Here is a 20,124-nt window from a genome sequence, read left to right as displayed (position 1 = left end):
AGTACATCAAAATTTGAAATTTGAATAACATAGGTTAATAAATAAGAGTATTATGGCCAAATATGACAAAATCGAGCGATGCATATATATGGGAGCTATATCTTAATCTGAACCAATTTGTATAATATTTTGCAGGTATGATTGATACCACAGAAGGTCACTTTGTGTAAAATTAGAGTACGATCAGTTAGTAAATGAGGCCCCCTATGGTCAAAAATAAGGTTATTAGGGGCAAATTTTTCAAAATCGGGCGATACATATATATGGGAGCTATATCTAAATTTGAACCGATTTGAATGAAATTTTGCACATACAGTTAGTGCTATAGAAGATTACATTTAGCTAACCTTGGTTACGATCGGTTGATAAATAAGGGTTTTACGGCCAAATTTGGTAAAAATCGGGCGATACATATATATGAGAGCTATATCTAAATCTGAACCGATTTCGATGAAATTGCGCACATACAGTTAGAGCTATAGAAGATTACATTTAGCCAACTTTGAGTACGATCGGTCGATAAATAAGGGTTTTACGGCCAAATTTGAGCAAATCGGGCGATACATATATATGGGAGCTATATCTAAATCTGAAACGATTTCGATGAAATTGCGCATATACAGTAAGAGGTGTAGAAGATTATATTTAGACATTTTTGAGCACTATCGGTTGATAAATAAGGGTTTTACGGCCAAATTTGCCAAAATCGGGCGATACATATATATGGGAGCGATATATAAATCTGAACCGATTTCGATTATTTTTGGCACATATTGTCAGTACCATAAAAGATTAGGGTAAGCCAAGTTTGAGTAAGATCGCTTAATAAATAAGGTTTTTATGGCCAAATTTGGGAAAATCGGGCGATACATATATATGGGAGCTATATCTAAATCTGAACCGATTTCGATAGAATTTTGCAGACTTAAAGGGTGATGAAAAAGTTTACTATGTGCAAAATTTGATGACGATCGGTGAGTAAAAAAGCGCAACGTGACTCCATATGTCGAAATCGGGCGATACATATATATGGGAGCTATATCTAAATTTGATCCGATTTCTTCCAAATTCAATAGCGTTCGTCCTTGTGCCCAAAAAACACCCTGTACCAAATTTCATCCAAATCGGTTAATATTTGCGACCGGAATCCTGTGAACAACAAATACATGGACAGACGGACGGACGGACACCAAGCGCTAGATCGACTCAGGAGGTGATTCTGAGTCGATCGGTATATATTTTATGGGGTCTAAAATCAATATTTCTGGTAGGCACATTTTTTGGCCGATCAAACTTATTATACCCTGACCACTATGTGGTTTAGGGTATAAAAATCCCAAACAAATTTGACAAACATTTTTTTCTTCTGTTGGTTTAAGCTACTCTTGTAGTTTAGTCAACACATGGATTTAAGCTGAAATCAAAACAATAATCAACATTTTATTTCTAAAGAAATTTTTGTCCAATTTTCCATTTCTTATTGCTTTAATTTCAGCTTAAACCCGTTACGCATGGTTTTAGAAAATTTTGATAAAATATTTTTTTATACTGAATTGATGTACCTGAAGTACCTCTTAGTTGGAGAGGAATATTTTGCAAAATCTTCCAAAACATCAATTATTATACCAAACTGTAAAAAATCTATCGTTTTCGGTAAGCTTAACATTTTTGAAGTTATACGTACTCAGAACATTTCGACATACGAGCACTATTTTGTGTTACGCCTAAAAAATTGGTATTAAATCGTGAACATTTTCGTGCGATTATTTTTTACAACTGTCGACGTGAATTAACTCAACAACAGTGCATCGATGAACTTAATTCACTTGGTCGGCAATGAAGCTTCGACAAGGACCAGTGTTTACCGATGGTATGGTGAATTCAACCGAGGCCGTAGTTCAGTCCAAGCAGCATTGCCAGAATTGTTTCACTAAAAAACAGCCAGAAAAAAGGTTAACTATATTTTGTTCCAAAAATCACAGTGGGAATGATTTCTAATATTTTTGAATTGAGCTTTGAAATATGTGGAAAATCTTATTCTGGCAGCAAGGGTTAGATAAAAATTCACTTTTGTCCAAACATGTCGAAAATAAAAAAAGTCTAAAAACCGTCAAAAAAGCCATAAAATGATAGACTTAAAACAAGAACCAGATTTAGCGGAAAAAAGCCAAATTGGCAACGCGGACTCCCAGACGAATTGCGTGAAGGTCTTTCAAAATCAGTTGTTTTTTCCAAAACCATTAATGCTGTGTGCCAACTGATATTCCAAGATCATCATGTAACCTATCGTGAGATTGTGACAACCTTAGGTATTAGTGGAACTAGCATACATTCAATATTGCATGATAATTTTAACGTCAAAAAATCTGTCGCATGGGAAACCCCCACACATTTTGCGAATCGTTCAAAAAAAAAAAAAAAAGGCTTGTGTCGATTGGTCGACTATTTTTTGTTTCTAAAATCATGGTGGGATTGAGCCTTGAAATATGTGGAAATATTATCCTGACAGCAAATTCTATCCATATTTCAAAAACATGCCGAAAATAAAAAGGCTAAAAATTAGTAAAAAAAAGCCATGAAATTATGTTCCCGCTACGCGAATAGAACCAAATTGGCAACGCGGACTTCCAGACGAATTGCGTGAAGGTCTTCCAAAATCAGTTGTTTTCCCCGAAACCATTAATGTTGTGTGCCAACTGATATTTCAAGATCATCATGTGACCTATCGTGAGACTTAGAAAATATTAGTCATTAGTGGGACTCCTAACATTCAATATTGCATGAAAATTTTAACGTAAACAAGTATATACAGCAGTAAGTTCGGCCGGGCCGAATCTTAAATACCCACCACCATGAACCAAATATTAGGATTTCCTTTGAAATTTCAGGAGGGCTTGAGGACTTGAGGACACTTCCCGAAGATACATTTAAAGATTTCACCTATGAGGACTATATCAGATTCTGGATTTATAAGAACCATTTTTGTTTGAGTTTTAGAGGAATCATTAACATCTCTTGTAAGTGTGCAAGAAAATTATAAAATAACGTCTTGATTTGAAATTTTAAATCTGCAGATTTTCACCCGAAAAATAAAATCTGGAAATTTTACATTGAGTTTCAAGCAATTTTCATGATCAGTGCGCCTTCTATACTCACAAGAAGTGAAATTGGTCTATATGGAGGCATTGCCAAATGGACCGATAAAAACTTAATCCGATACACGTTTTTGTGAGCCTTAAATACGAGAATATTTACAATTTCAGGCAAATCGGATAAAAACTACGGTTTCTAGAAACCTAAGGAGTTAAATCGGGAAATCGTTCTTATGGGGGCTATACTAAAATACCGACCGATACTAACCGTTTTCGGCACACCTCTTTATAGCCCAAAAATACCTCTAGATTTCCAATTTCAGGCAAATTGGATAAAAACTACGGTTTCTATAAGCCCAAGAAGTAAAATCGGGAGGTCGGTTTATATGGGGGCTATACCAAAACATGGACCGACACTCACCATTTTTGGCACACCTCTTCAAGGTCCCAAAATATCTCTAGATTTTCAATTTCGAGCAAATTGGATGAAAACTACGGTTTCTATAAGCGAAAGACCCCAAATCGGGAGGTCGGTTTATATGGGGGCTATACCAAAACATGGACCGACACTCACCATTTTTGGCACACCTCTTCAAGGTCCCAAAATATCTATAGATTTTCAATTTCGCGCAAATTGGATGAAAACTACGGTTTCTATAAGCGAAAGACCCCAAATCGGGAGGTCGGTTTATATGGGGGCTATACCAAAACATGGCCCGATATAGCCCATCTTCGAACTTGACCTGCGCGCAGACAAAAGACGATTCTGTGCCAAATTTCAGGACGATAGCTCCATTATTGAATGCTGTAGCGTGATTACAACAGACAGCCAGACAGACAGACGGACAGACGGACATGCTTATATCGTCTTAGAATTTCTCCCTGATCAAGAATATATATACTTTATATAGTCGGAAATCGATATTTCGATGCGTTACAAACGGAATGACAAACTTATTATACCCCGTCACCATTCTATGGTGGTGGGTATAAAAATAGTTCACATGTGAACCGCCACACAATTTGTGAATCGCTCAAAAACGGCTCGTGTCGATTGGTCAAGAGAAATACTCCAAAAATACGATCGCGGTGTATCGAAGCACGTCTATGACATCGAGACAGGAGATAAATGATGGATTTATTTGGATAAGCCCTGGAAATGTCGCAATCTTACAACTTTTCTACCAACCGACGAATATCACTCTTCACCACGACAAAGCGAGGTCTCACACATCTCAGTGTCTTCCAAAGAGATCTGAGAGTGGCAAATGTCCTACCACAGATCATGTTTATATGGTCTTACCACCGTGGTGCAATGGTTAGCATGTCCGCCTTGCATACACAAGGTCGTGGGTTCGATTCCTGCTTCGACCGAACACCAAAAAGTTTTTCAGCGGTGGATTATCCCACCTCAGTAATGCTGGTGACATTTCTGAGGGTTTCAAAAGCTTCTCTAAGTGGTTTCACTGCAATGTGGAACGCCGTTCGGACTCGGCTATAAAAAGGAGGTCCCTTGTCATTGAGCTTAACATGGAATCGGACAGCACTCAGTGATAAGAGAGAAGTTCACCAATGTGGTATCACAATGGACTGAATAGTCTAAGTGAGCCTAATACATCGGGCTGCCACCTAACCATGGTCTGACCACGTTAAAGAATCATTAAACATAACACCAAGATTCCTATACCTTCTGACAATCTCAATAGGTTCGTCATTTATATGAATGTAGGGAGCTAGTGACAGTCGATTGACATGCTTTTGGATTACCATTTGGCAGAATAGCAATTGGTCTATAATCAGAGTTCTTCTTTTGAATCGGTATTATCCTGGCGATTTTTTAGCGACCTTCTAGTAATAAATTGATTAAATACGTATGTCAAGTAAGGCATCAGTTCCCGCAGAATAATCTTAATAAATCTCAGATCAATATTGTCCGCGCCAACCGCATGGGACTTCACAGATAGGAAGCTACCGAGGACATCAAAACGATTTACACATTCAAAATTGAAAGATGATTCCATTGGAGTATTCGGTGTATCATAATATGATAGAACCGCAGAAGAATTTGGGAAGGTGGAAAACGTTTCATTAAGGGAATCAAGATCGGTAGATGGATCAACCGTTCCACCACATTTGCCAATACCAATATCCCTTCCATGTCCTAACTGAACCTAGAGCGTTCCCAAACTTTCTCTCGAAGTGCCTACGTTTCTTCCAAGAGATCTCTCTATTGACTGCTCTTCGAGCAACACGAAACTCGTCGTGGGCCTCAGTAGACCTGAGGATTTTCCATTGGGCGAACCTCAAATCCCTTTGTCTGATCAGCTTCCTGACACGGGAGGTGAACCAGCCATTACCTTTCCTCCATACTGTCCTGGTTATCATCGGTACGGTTATATCAAAGAGCCATGTTATATTATCCTCCAGAAAAGCCAACTGATCATCAGGGGAATCGATACAGTATATAGATGCCCAATCTATAAGAAAAAATTTCCGTCTCAGAGCTGAATAGTCAATGTTCCTAAAATCCTGTAAGAATAAGTGTCAGTTCCATATGGAACACTTATCCTATAGGTCAAAAAGATCAAATCAAGCTTCGAGAAGCAAGGTACCGTTAATTGATCATATTGGATAACATTGTCCTCAGTAGAAACTACGAAGAGATCCAGTAAGGTGTTAGCAAATTGCGTGAAATGTTTTGGAGTGTCAGTATTTACCAAGTACAGACCAATAGATCTCATATCTCCTACCAATTGTCGGTTCATCAGAATATAAAAGACAACCCCCGTATGACTTTCATTTTAAATATTTCTAACTTTGAATAGTACTAACTCACCGTAAAACCTCTGGCATTCGATTCATCGAATGTCGATTTAGCTCTTGAATCTGTGCGAGTTTTCTTCAATTCATCGAATTCCGGTGGTTTAATGTGTACAAGGAAGGGTTTCAATTGAACCGTTCTCAAAGCCTTTATGGCCTGATAGTGGGGACTCAGTAAACAAACACAGCCAGCATTGACAATTGATTTGACACTTTCGGCCGAAGTACCATAGAGATGACCCTTATATTCACCATGCTCTATAAATTTGCCAGCTTCAATATCGGCATCCATTTTTTCACGGCTGACAAAGATGTATTCACGACCAGCAACTTCTCCGGTACGCATTGGACGTGTGGTATCTAAAAGACAAAATATTAAAATATTTAAAAAAATATATATTTCTTGTGATTTTATTTGTATGAATCTTACATGGCACTGGACTACGATATTTTTCTGGATCGCGGGCTATTAAACGTCTCCTCAGCTCATTGCGACCCACACCGGGTGCACCAATCAAGACCACCGGTCTATAAATGCCAGGACGGGGATATAATTTGGATACCTCTTCATATGTGGCAATTAGCTCCCGATCGAAGTCATCATTCTCTGTTAAATCGTACATGATTTTTTTAGTTTTCGGTTGCCGACATGATGATGTACTACTGCTAGAGCGTAGCCTTGGCGAACCAGGCGGTGTGGTACATATTGAGGTACATGAACCTTCTGTATTTCAGTTTGAGGAGGGTTATGGATGATGGGAGGTTTTGTTTTGTTTTTTTTTTTTTTTTTTTTTTGGCGCATATGGATTAGTCATGGTTTAGTTTTGGAGCCAATTTGTTTTAGAGTTAGAGTTGATGGCATTTCACGAGGAAGGATGTGGGATTTTCAAATAGATGAAAATATTAGGATAGAATCCATGCATTTATGAAAGAAGATAATGTTAATGAGATCGATTAAAGTGATTAATGATTTTTTTTTTTGTTACAATGATTATGAAAATAAAGAATATTGAAGTGAGAGGAAAGGGAAATAATTGCATGCCAATTAAGAACCGATGAGTAGGCTATTGAAATGTTTTAGTTTTATATTTTATGCTATTAGCTTCACTACGTAAATCGATATAAACGATAAGAATGAACGTAAGTATAATGCGCTAAAACATTCTTGAACATTTTTAAAAACCCCAGGGAAGTATCCAAAAGTAAACAATCGAGTCAATTTGAAAATGCGGATGTGTCAAAATATTCAAAAAGATACAGACTTAAAACGTAATTCGCAGATAACGGTCTGGATTGGCCACATTGATTGATTGTTTAGTGTTGACAATGTGGTTCAATAACTAAAGTATACTTTTAGGCCCTTGTAATATATTATTGTGAATGGTATTAATGGTGTCTAGCAGTGATGATCAAATTTTGTAGATTTTTTGAACTCTTGCAATTGGAGTAAGTAACCGAATTTGAAAAGTTTTGATATTTTCGATTTTCGAAATTGTCTTTAATATATTAAAGTAGACTAATTATAGCGGTACAATTTGAAGACAATCATTTTCTGGTGCTTACAACTGTGGGTTACATAACTATAGTATGCTTTTAGGCACTTGAAATATTTTATTGTGAATTGAATTGATATGTAAAGCAGTGATGATAAAATTTTGATAAAAATCTTATGTACATTTTCTGTACTCTTTAAGTTGCACTAAACGAACTTGAAAAGCTTTTGATATTTTTTATGTTTGAAATTGACTTTGATATGTTAAAATAAGCTCACAATAGTGATATAATTTTATGGCGCTTACAACAAGAGTAGACTTTTGAAGTAGACAATTTTAAAAGGACGTATTGAAAAGGTCGCATTTCCAAATTAGAAAATAATGACTACTATTTGGTTCTTATTGGAATTCTTAATTCATGTAATTCTATAGCTTCTAGTAATGAAAGTATCGTGTAAAGTCTTGCACAGATTCGTTTGGGGTTTTTTTGTCATCAATTCACCCCCGTAGATGGTGTTGCACTCAAAGGCAATATACTTTAGAAGATGGGAAATTGGTTTGCGTCATACCAAAGGTTGCATTGACGGCGCTAGGTCCATACATGTTTGTTATTTTTTGGAAATGGAAATGGAAATATTTTTAAATGAAAAACTTAATTTTTTTAAATTGAACAATGTTAAATATTGAGTAATAAATTAAAAATTATATTTTCCCATTTGTTCCAATATATTTGCAACTCTTAATTTATTTTTATTTGCATTTTAATGGGTCGAACCAAACGCGTAAATGACAAGTAGGGGCCTAGCGCCGTCAATGGTTTGATGTTCTCAGCAGCCAATTTCCCATTTTCCTAAGTATAACAGGTTGGCTGATAAGTAACCGGTCTGACACATAGATGGCGTCGCTAGTATTAAATGCATATTATTTTTATATAGTACCAACCTTAAAATGATTCGTGTCAAAATTTGACGTCTGTAAGTCAATTAGTTTGTGAAATAGAGCGTCTTTTGTGAAGCAACTTTTGTTATTGTGAAAAAATGGAAAAAAAAGGAATTTCGTGTTTTGATAAAATACTGTTTTCTGACGGGAAAAAATACGGTGGAACCAAAAACTTAGCTTGATAATGAGTTTCCGGACTCTGCTCCAGGGAAATCAACAATAATTGATTGCAAAATTCAAGCGTGGTGAAATGAGCACGGAGGATGGTGAACGCAGTGGACGCCCGAAAGGTGGTTACCGACGAAAACATCAATAAAATCCACAAAATGATTTTGAATGACTGTAAAATGAAGTTGATCAAGATAGCAGAGGCCTTAAAGATATCAAAGGAACGTGTTGGTCATATCAATCATCAATATTTGGATATGCGGAAGCTCTGTGCAAAATGGGTGCCGCACGAGCTCACATTTGACCAAAAACAACAACGTGTTGATGATTCTGAGCGGTGTTTGCAGCTGTTAACTCGTAATACACCCGAGTTTTTCCGTCGATATGTGACATGGCTCCATCACTACACTCCTGAGTCCAATCGAGAGTCGGGTGAGTGGACAGCGACCGGTGAACCGTCTCCGAAGCGTGGAAAGACTCAAAAGTCCGCTAGCAAAGTAATGGCCTCTGTTTTTTGGGATGCGCATGGAATAATTTTTATCGATTATCTTGAGAAGGGAGAAACCATCAACAGTGACTATTATATGGCGTTATTGGAGCGTTAGAAGGTCGAAATCGCGGCAAAACGGCCCCATATGAAGAAGAAAAAAGTGTTGTTCGACACATTAAGAAGGGAAAAACCATCAACAGTGACTATTATATGGCGTTATTGGAGCGTTTGAAGGTTGAAATATCGGCAAAACGGTCCCATATGGAGAAGAAAAAAGTGTTGTTCAACCAAGACAACGCACCATGCCACAAGTCATTGAGAACGATGGCAAAAATTCATGAATTGGGCATCGAATTGCTTCCCCACCCACCGTATACTCCAGATCTGGCCCCAGCGACTTTTTCTTGTTCTCAGACCTCAAAAGGATGCTCGCAGGGAAAATTTTGGCTGCAATGAAGAGGTGATCGCCGAAACTGAGGCCTATTTTGAGGCAAAACAGGAAGGAACACTACCAAAATGATATAAAAAAATTGGAAGGTCGTTATAATCGTTGTATCACTCTTAAAGGGAACTATGTTGAATAATAAAAACGAATTTTGGCAAGAAAATGTGTTTTTCTTTGTTAGACCGGGGACTTATCAGCCAACCTGTTATTGTCTTTGGTTGCGTTAACTTTGTCATTCCGTTTGTTATGAATCGGAATATTAGTTTGTGATCTTGATAAAATAGAATAGGATCTCAAAATTCATATTTTTTAGCTTGCAATTTTTTTTTTAAACTAGAATATGGCATTTCTTTCTTGGTGTTATTTGTTATAAAATTAGTTATCTAAAATTTGTTTATGTTTTTAACTTTATCAATTTTAAGTTTCTTATGTGATTTTAGTATACATTTTTCATTGAATTATTATTATATAATTTACTTACTCTTCGATTCACCATCGGCTACATCACGTTGTGTCCGCTCATGTATAATACGTCTTTCTTGCAAGGCACGACTGGGTATAAGACCGGCACGAGCGGTGCGTTCTGATTCACGGCGAGCTTGCCACCAATATGAATCATCCTTTTTTTAGACGAAAATAGAGGGGATTAAATTCGAATTTAAAATAATTGAAACGTATATAAATTAATAGAGTTATTTGAAGTTTTGTATACAGCTTTAATTGTATTTAAAATTTATCAAAGTTTCAGCTAATCAATATATCCATTAAGAGTCCGTAATTAAACCTATTGCAATTCTCATCATCCAACTTGATAACTTTAAAAAATTCTTGAAATTTTTAATATTTTTGATTAATTGAAACCCCGTTGTATCTGCACATTTACACATTTACCAGTTATTTCACTGCAAGCTTTGAGGATATCTGTCACCAAATCCTTTGCCACACTATTCACTACGTGGACGGCAGAAGTACGCAGGTGAATGTCGATGTCGATGCAACCAAACTAACGCAAGGTTCTCAGGTCACATTCGACAGCCTTTTCAAGTCGCCCGTCTATGCCACTCCAAGTAGTGATAAGCTAAAAACAATTTAGCTTGCTGGCAGCAGGAAACCTTGTTGACTACCTATGACCTGTCAGTGGAAACCATCAAGAGCCAGTATGGACACATCAGACAAGTGATACGCAGCGGAATAGTATACAGGTCCGCTAGAACGCTAACCTTAAAACTGCGACACGATGTCTCCGCCGTACACCCCTGGATCAACTCTAGGTGGAGATCAATAACCTTTTGGTGCATAATCTGAACAGAATTCATTAGGACACAGTATCTGAAGCGATGAGAAGCTGAAAGTTTAATTCTTTTCTAGACGTCCGACCACCGCCCATAGCACCAGAGGAAAGAGACCTCTCATGGCCGACTAGGGTAGTTATGGCCCAACTAAGATCGAACATGTGCAGTCGCCTCAATTACTACGTATCAGTGATCGATAGCAGCGTAGCTAACGTGTGTCCCATCTGTATTGATGTACCAACAGTGATACACCAAATGGATGATAACACAACGCATTGTTATAACAACATCCACATATTTCATGGAATGCAGGAATTCATCTTCATTATCTAGAACGCGAGATCCATCGCTACAAAAGAGATTTAGGCAGCATACCAGGGAGATTAGGCAGCATACAAGGCAGGGTTCAAAAGGATTAATAAGGATACCGTAGCTGAAGAGAAGGTTAATTCTGTTTTCATAGTCCGACCATAGCACCGGAGGAAAGAGACTCTTAGCCGAAGAGCTCCTCGATCTGGATAAGAGACTCTTAGCCGAAGAGACTCTTAGCCGAAGAGCTCCTCGATCTGGATACAAACTGATGTAGCAACAGTGGGACACGAAGTTGACGATAACACAGAGTTACAACAACAATTAAATATTTAAAGGTACATTGTGCTCTAAATTAAATTTTATGACAAGAACATTTGAAGAATAAAAAATGAAGAATATTTTGAAAATCTGGTAATAGTTTACTTTAACATTGAATCCTTCCTTATTATTGAAATGAAAATATAATCCCACTGATCATCATTTTTATTTGGAAGCCACCGTGGTGCAATGGTTAGCATGCCCGCCTTGCATACACAGGGTCGTGGGTTCAAACCCAGTTTCGACCAAACACCAAAAAATTCTTCAGCGGTGGATTGTCTCACCTCAGTAATGTTCCAGATGATCCTGGATCACCTTTATGCGGAGACCAAGATCATCCCAGTGCGTCGACACAACTACATGTTGTCTAAGCAGTACCTCTTGGGTTGTCATCGAAGTTGTCACCCCAATCACCATCTTATGGATAGACAACCGCCACCCAGGAATGTAAGGGTTGATCTTCACCTTCTAGAGCCCAAGATCCAGCGTTGCAAAAGAGAGCCTATAGATCAGGCAGTATACCAGACAGGTCTGAACAGGATTCATAAGGATACTGTAGCTGAAGCGGTGAGAAGCTACAAGGTTAATCCTGTTCTCGAAGTCCGACCGCCGCCCATAGCACCGGAGGAGAGAGACCTCCCACGGCAGACAAGGGTAGTTTTGGCCCAACTAAGATCAGGCAGCTGACGTGTGTCCCATCTGTAATCAAGGGCCACATGACACTCGTCACATTTTTGCTTGCTCAGCTAAGCCTACCCGTCTCACTACCAGATCACTCTGGACACACCACATCCTTGTCGCAGAGTTCCCTGATCTGGCTACCAGCTGAAGTACACAAGCATGGAATAAAATGGATGAAACTACATTAAAAACTGTTAAAGGGTGATACGGTCAACATTTGGTCAAGGGAAAACGCGTGTAAATCGGTGAAATCGTTTATTTAAAAAATCAAATTAAATTTCGTTTTCAAGTTCAATTAGTATAAAATTCAGGAAAAATATTCAGTTAGGCTTTCGCTTTTCCAAATTCGAATTGCCGGGCCTCACGCTTGACACCTGCCATCAGATTTTGGACAGCCACCTTGTCCACCTTCTTCGCCGCAGAAAGCCAGTTTGCAGTCTTAGCAGTTTTTTTTTGGTCTTTAGGTTCCGCTTGACAATAGCTCAGTATTTCTCAATTGGGCGGAGCTCTGGCGTGTTGGGAGGGTTCTTGTCCTTGGGAACCACCTGCACGTTGTTGGCGGCGTACCACTCCATGGCCTTTTTACCGTAATGGCAAGATGCCAAATCCGGCCAAAACAGTGCGGAACAACCGTGTTTCTTCAGGAAAGGCAGCAGACGTTTATTCAAACACTCTTTCACGTAAATTTCTTGGTTGACAGTCCCGGAAGCTATGAAAATGCTGCTTTTCAAGCCACAGGTACAGATGGCTTGCCAAACCAGATATTTCTTTGCGAACTTTGACAGTTTTATGTGCTTGAAAATATCTGCTACCTTTCCCCTTCCTTTTGCCGCATAAAACTCTTGTCCCAGAAGCTGCTTGTAGTAGGCTTTGACGTAGGTTTCGTCGTCCATTACCACGCAGTCAAACTTCGTCAGCATCGTCGTGTACAGCCTCCGGGATCGCGCTTTGGCCGTCGTATTTTGTTTATTATCGCGATTTGGAGTCACTACCTTCTTGTAAGTCGATAGTCCGGCTCGTTTTTTGGCTCGATGCACGGTTGTAGACGATACACCCAGCTTATTTGCGGCATCTCGGAGAGAGAGGTTAGGGTTTCGCTTGAAACTACCGGCAACTCTCTTGTCGTCTCAGCGGCTTCAGGTTTTCGATTTCCCCCCGATCCAAACTTCCTGGCTGTCGACAAACGTTCCCCAAACACTTTAATTACATTTGTAATGGTTGATTTGGCAACTTTTAGCGATTTTGCCAGCTTTGCGTGCGAGTAGCTCGGATTTTCGCGATGCGCGAGCAAAATTTTGGCACGCTGCTCTTCTTGCTTGGACGGCATTTTGACAACTGAAGAGTGAATTCCAAAATCAAAATAGGAGCAACATTCTACACACACACACCTTCAAAATGAGGGGTGTTCAGGTTTTTTAAATGCAAAATTGAAAGAATTACGTCAAGTTTATATTGACCAAATTTTGACCGTATCACCCTTTACAACAACAACCTCAGTAATGCTGGTGATATTTCTGAGTGTTTCAAAGCTTCTCAAAGTGGTTTCACTGCAATGTGGAACGCCGTTCGGACTCGACTATAAAAAGGAGGTCCCTTGTCATTGAGCTTAACATGGAATCGAACAGCACTCAGTGATAAGAGAGAAGTTCACCAATGTGGTACCACAATGGACTAAATAGTCTAAGTGAGCTTGAAATATAGGGCTGCCACTATACCAATCCAAAGCATAATTTTTATTTGTGAAAAAATAACTATGTTTTTTTACTTCTTTTAGTCGCTGGATCGATTTCCCGAGAACACTATGGCGTAGTGGGACATTTCTTCTCGAACGGAAGCTCTAATTCGATAAGAAGATGAAAGTTTAATCTTCCATGGCGAGACTACTTCGATACACTTTCGATAGAAAATGTTTGAAGGGATTTTGTAAACATTTACTACTGTTAATAACAGGGTTGTAAAAAGATGTATAGCCATATTTCAAATACAGCCTGAAACTATGCAAGCTCCAATGTTGAATGAACCAGAGAAGGGAACTTACACCTTTGAAATTCAATATCACTTAACTGGATTACGAAAGATTTACTAACCTGTGATACAATATGTAAAATATCGCCACGTTGAAATGCCAAACCGGCTTCTTTACATGGTATATAAGGATCTACTTCAGGATTATAATCGAAATGGGCTCGTACGCGAACCTTAGATTCACGTTGAGCACCACGTCCATCGGAGGGAACCAATTTAAAGGTAATGGTACCTTCAGAGTTTTGCTAAAAAGAAAAAGAAAGAATACAATACAGAATTGATGTTCATCATCATCAATAGATGTACTTACCAATATACTTAAAACATCGCCAGGTGTTTTACCCTCCACATTAATGCCATTAACTTCGATAACCTCATCGCCAACATGTATTAGACCCGAACGATCCGCAGCTCCACCATGCATTATACGAGCTATAATGATTTTACCTGATTCTTCATCAGTTTTAATGGTAGCTCCCTGAAAATTCAAAAGTGAGAATAAAAAGAAAATATTTAAAAAAAAATCGGATTAATTCCCGCATTTAGAAAACGACAACAATTACAACAATTTATTTACAGCTATTAAATAATTATACTATTTGTTTTTTTTTTTTATAATGATGCTACACAGACAAAGTACGACACAAATGTTTTAAGTGTATGTTTTACAACAAAAATAAGCGATTTTTAATTGGCTTTAAACTTTTACCTTTTTTCTGCGAACTCAGTACACTTATAGCCAAAAAGCAAAGGTAAAAGTCTAAACAAAACTTTAATGAACTTGTTGAAAATTCGACGTCTTAGAAAGAGATGGAAATAGTACTAAGGGCAATGATTCTCAAACTTGGATTAGTACTTAATTGGAGATTAAACCCCGGTGGTTAGTAAAATTTTCGTATGCCCGGCACAATAAATAATATATAATAAGAGTTTGAGAAACCGTCACTTTAGAGTTATCACCATACCGGGGATGTTTTCAAGGTTTAGTAGATATTGTTGGTACATTACTTACAAGTATGATTTTTATGAAATGTCTTTCTGGTAATTTATCACTTCATAAACGCAGCCAAATGCACACAAATCGATGATTATAAAATTTATTTTAGACAAAGCCGACTATTGACAACCTTTTTACAGGAGGTTCGAGAGTAATTTACATTGGGTTATTATTTATCACAATGGACTGAATAGTCTAAGTGAGCCTGAATCTTAATCGGGCTGCCACTTTAACCTACATTGGGTTTAGTAAATTACCCGAATTTATTGTACCCTCTACCATAGGGTGGGGGTATATTAACTTTGTCATTCCGTTTGTAACACATCGAAATATTGGTCTAAGACCCCATAAATATATATATTCTGGGTTGTGGTGAAATTCTGAGTCGATCTGAGTCTGTCTGTCCGTCCGTCTGTTGAAATTACGCTAACTTTCGAACGAAACAAGCTATCGACTTGAAACTTGGGTAGGTTAGGTTAGATTAGGTAGGTTAGGTGGCAGCCCGATGTATCAGGCTGTCATTCCGTTTGTAACACATCGAAATATTGGTCTAAGACCCCATAAATACATATATTCTGGGTTGTGGTGAAATTCTGAGTCGATCTGAGTCTGTCTGTCCGTCCGTCTGTTGAAATCACGCTAACTTTCGAACGAAACAAGCTATCGACTTGAAACTTGGGTAGGTTAGGTTAGATTAGGTAGGGTAGGTGGCAGCCCGATGTATCAGGCTCACTTAGACTATTCAGTCCATTGTGATACCACATTGGTGAACTTCTCTCTTATCACTGAGTGCTGCCCGATTCCATGTTAAGCTCAATGACAAGGGACCTCCTTTTTATAGCCGACTCCGAACGGCATTCCACATTGCAGTGAAACCACTTAGAGAAGCTTTGAAACTCTCAGAAATGTCACCAACATTACTGAGGTAGGATAATCCACCGCTGAAAAACTTTTTGGTGTTCGGTCGAAGCAGGAATCGAACCCAAGACCTTGTGTATGCAAGGCGTGCATGCTAACCATTGCACCACGGTGGCTTGGGTAGGTCGGATGGTATTGCAAACGGGCCATATCGGACTACTTTTACGTATAGTCCCCATAAAAAAACCGACTCCCAGATTTGGCTTGCGGAGCCCCTTAGAGAAGCAAATTTCATCCGATCAGGTTAAAATTTGGTACGTGGTGTTAGTATATATCTCTAACATGCACGCTAAAATTGGTTCATATAGGTCCATAATTATATATAGCACCCATATAAACCGATCCCCAGATTTTGCTTGCGGATCCTCTTGGAGGAGCAAATTTCATCCGAACCGGTTCAAATTTAGTATTTGGTGTTAGTATATGGTCTTTAATATTCATGCTAAAATAGGTCCATATAGGTCCATTATTATAAATAGCCCTCATATAAACCTATCCCCAGATTTGACCTCCGAATCCGCTTAGAGGAGCTAATTTCATCCGATTAGGTAGAAATTCGGTACGTGGTGTTTATATATGGCCTCTAACATCCATGCAAAAATAGTTCCATATATGTCCATAATTATATATAGCCCTCATATAAACCGATCCCCAGATTTGACCTCCGAAGCCTCTTAGAGGAATAAATTTTATCCGATTAGGTAGAAATTCGGTACGTGGTGTTTATATATGGCCTCTAACATCCATGCAAAAATAGGTCCATATAGGTCCATAATTATATATAGCCCCCTATAAACAGATCCCCAGATTTGACCTCCAAAGGAGGAGCAAATTTCATCCGATCCGGTTGAAATTTGGTACGTGGTATTTATATATGGCCATCGGTTCATAATTATATAGCCACCATATAAACCGATCCCCTGATTTGACCATCGGAGCCTCTGGGAGGAGCAAATTTCATCCGATTCAGTTAAAATTTTGTACGTTGTGTTAGTATATAGACACTATGTTAACCGTGTAAAAATTAGTCCATATCGGTCCATAATTATATATAGGCCCTATATAAACCGAACCTCAGCTTTGACCACCGGAGCCTCTTGGAGGAGCAAATTTCATCCGATCCGGTCGAAATGTGGCACATGGTTTTGATATATCGCCTAAAACACCTATGCAAAAATTGGTCCATAATTATATATAGGTTAGGTTAGGTGGCAGCCCGATGTATCAGGCTCACTTAGACTATTCAGTCCATTGTGATACCACATTGGTGAACTTCTCTCTTATCACTGAGTGCTGCCCGATTCCATGTTAAGCTCAATGACAAGGGACCTCCTTTTTATAGCCGAGTCCGAACGGCGTTCCACATTGCAGTGAAACCACTTAGAGAAGCTTTGAAACCCTCAGAAATGTCACCAGCATTACTGAGGTGGGATAATCCACCGCTGAAAAACTTGTTGGTGTTCGGTCGAATCGAACCCACGACCTTGTGCATGCAAGGCGGGCATGCTAACCATTGAACCACGGTGGCTCCCATAATTATATGTAGCTCCAAATAAAAATTGGTCCATATCGGTTCATAATTGTATATAGCTTAGCCATATAAATCGACCCCTATATTTCATTTCTGGCTCTTTAATTACCACGCAACAGTTCATATCGGTTCTTAATTATGTATAGACTCCACTATATATACCGATCAAGAACTGAATTATATACGTATTTAATCGGCCTTCTTTTTGTCTAATATATATCCCGTAAGGACTTACTTACAATTTAGAAGACGATGTTAAGAAGTTTTAAGATACCTTTAATTTTCACAAAGTTATATGGGCTATTGAAATTTTCGTTTTTTCTTAGGGTAGTTAGTTTAGACGGTCATAAATTGTTCTTAAAAATTGGTCTAACTTTTCATTTTTTTTTTCTTAAGAAATAAATCTCTATTCCAGAAGAATAGAATAAATAAGAATACACACACACATATAAAAATTATATATTTTCTCAGGAGCTCTATTTTCGACAAACAAGGTACTCATATTAAAATAAATCATTTTCTCCTTCTCTCTGTTTCTGTCTCCTGTGGAAAAAAAAATGTAGCTATAATGGACATAACTTATCTACTATACATTCACTTCAAAGTAAATTATTTTTTCAGGGTGTAAAATTGTTTTATACATCTTCAAATTTTTAACAAGTTCATTAAATAAATTCTTGTTTGCAAAAAGTGTATATACATTCCATATATATGTATTTCATCCAATTATTTGCTTTTGTGTATAAGTGTGGTTTGAATTCAATTTGGTTTCATATAATTTCTTGTAGTGGCGACTTGAATTTTGTTATTGTTTTGGTATATTTTTTTTTTGTTTTGGTTGTGAAGGACATTTACTTACAACAATTGGTTCCGCACTTTGTGCTCCTGACTGTGATAATATGTATATTTATTTATTTTTTTAGAATATTTTATTTTGTACAAATTAAAAAAATAAGAACATATGAAAAAAGAAACACATAACGTTTGTTGTTTTAGACATGAGTTCACATTGAAAACAATTTTGCAATTTATATAATTCAAGACAGGACAAATGACATGGAAATAAATAAATAAATTTGTCTAAAAACAAAGAGAGATTGAAGCAGAAGGGATGCATTATACGGGATGGAAGAAATTATGTGGAGGATATGATATGAACTGGAAAATTTAAATTACCACAATGAATTTTTATTTTGGGCCAACATTTTTCCAAAATTGGACCATTTTTCCAAATTAAATTTAATATCATTGAAAAGTTAAAATTTTTGCAAACTTTTACTTCGATAAATTTTGTCAAATTTTTATTTCTGTTTATATCTATATAACATTTTGTCAAAATTTTATTTCGATAGAAAATTTTGTCAAAATTTTATTTCTATAGAAAATTTTGTCAAAATTTTATTTCTATAGAAAATTTTGTCAAAATTTTAATTCTATAGAAAATGTCGTCAAAATTTTATTTCTACAGAAAATGTCGTCAAAATTTCATTTCTGTAGAAAATTTTACTTCGATAGAAAATTTTGTAAAATTTTTATTTCTATAGAAAATTTTGTAAAAATTTTATTTCTACAGAAAATGTCGTCAAAATTTTATTTCTACAGAAAATGTCGTCAAAAGTTTATTTCTGTAGAAAATTTCACTTCGATAGAAAATTTTGTAAAATTTTTACTTCTATAGAAAATGTTGTCAAAATTGTATTTCTATAGAAAATTTTGTAAAATTTTTATTTCTATAGAAAATTTTGTCGAAATGTTATTTCTGTAGAAAATTTTGTTAAAATTTTATTTCTATAGAAAATTTTGTCAAAATTTTATTTCTAAAAAAAATTTGTGAAAATTTTATTTCTATAGAAAATTTTGTCTAAATTTTATTTCTATACAAAATTTTGTCAACATTTTATTTCTATAGAAAATTTTGTCAAAACTTTATCTCTGCAGAAAATGACGTCAAAATTTTATTTCTACGGAAAATGTCAAAATTTTATTTCTGTAGAAAATTTTACTTCGATAAACAATTTTATAAAATTTTTATTTCTATAGAAAATTTTGTACAAATTTTCTTTCTATAGAAATTTTTGCACTTCTATAGAAAATTTTGTCAACATTTTATTTCTATAGAAAATGTCGTCAACATTTTATTTATGTAGAAAATTTTGTCAAAATTGTGTTTCTGTAGGAAACTTTATTAAAATTTTAGTTAATAGAAAATTTGTCAAAATTTCATTTCTATTGAAAATTTAGCAAAAATTTTTATTTCTATAGAGAATTTGTCAAACTTTTATTTCTATAGATAGTTATCACAAAATTTTATTTCTGTATAAAATTTTTACAAAATTTTCTTCCTATACAAAATTTTTACATAATCTATATATAATTTTTTTTAAGTTTATTTCCGTAAAAAATGTTGGCAAAATTTTATTTCTATAGAAAATATTGTTAAAGTTTTATTTTTATTGAAAATTTTATGTAGACATTGTTAAAATATTATTTCTGTAGAAAAATTTTCAAAATTTTATTTCTACAGACAAATTTTTCAAAATTTTTATTTCTGTAGAAAATTTTATCAACATTTTATCAAAAAAATATTTCTATAGAAAATTTTG

At 36.5% G+C, this 20,124-nt stretch overlaps 1 protein-coding gene across 5 annotated transcripts in view; it reads right to left on the bottom strand.

Moving 5' to 3' along the window:
- metro (membrane palmitoylated protein 7-like protein metro) overlaps nucleotides 1-20,124 on the bottom strand; it is a 75,378-nt gene that overhangs the window by 5,561 nt on the left and 49,693 nt on the right. For 4 of the 5 annotated variants that reach the window (XM_075309976.1, XM_075309978.1, XM_075309975.1 and 1 more), the window contains 5 exons: nucleotides 14,386-14,553; nucleotides 14,138-14,320; nucleotides 9,929-10,067; nucleotides 6,343-6,636; nucleotides 5,929-6,272 (listed from right to left, as the gene is read on the bottom strand). In XM_075309976.1, the coding sequence (XP_075166091.1) occupies nucleotides 5,929-6,272; nucleotides 6,343-6,636; nucleotides 9,929-10,067; nucleotides 14,138-14,320; nucleotides 14,386-14,553 (1,128 nt within the window). The remainder of the gene's footprint in view (nucleotides 1-5,928; nucleotides 6,273-6,342; nucleotides 6,637-9,928; nucleotides 10,068-14,137; nucleotides 14,321-14,385; nucleotides 14,554-20,124) is intronic. The other variant, XM_075309979.1, reaches the window with a different exon arrangement.

This window comes from Haematobia irritans, chromosome 5 (genome assembly GCF_050003625.1).
Source record: "Haematobia irritans isolate KBUSLIRL chromosome 5, ASM5000362v1, whole genome shotgun sequence".
NCBI classification, from domain to species: Eukaryota; Metazoa; Arthropoda; class Insecta; order Diptera; family Muscidae; genus Haematobia; species Haematobia irritans.
This window is presented reverse-complemented; position numbering and strand designations above follow the sequence as displayed.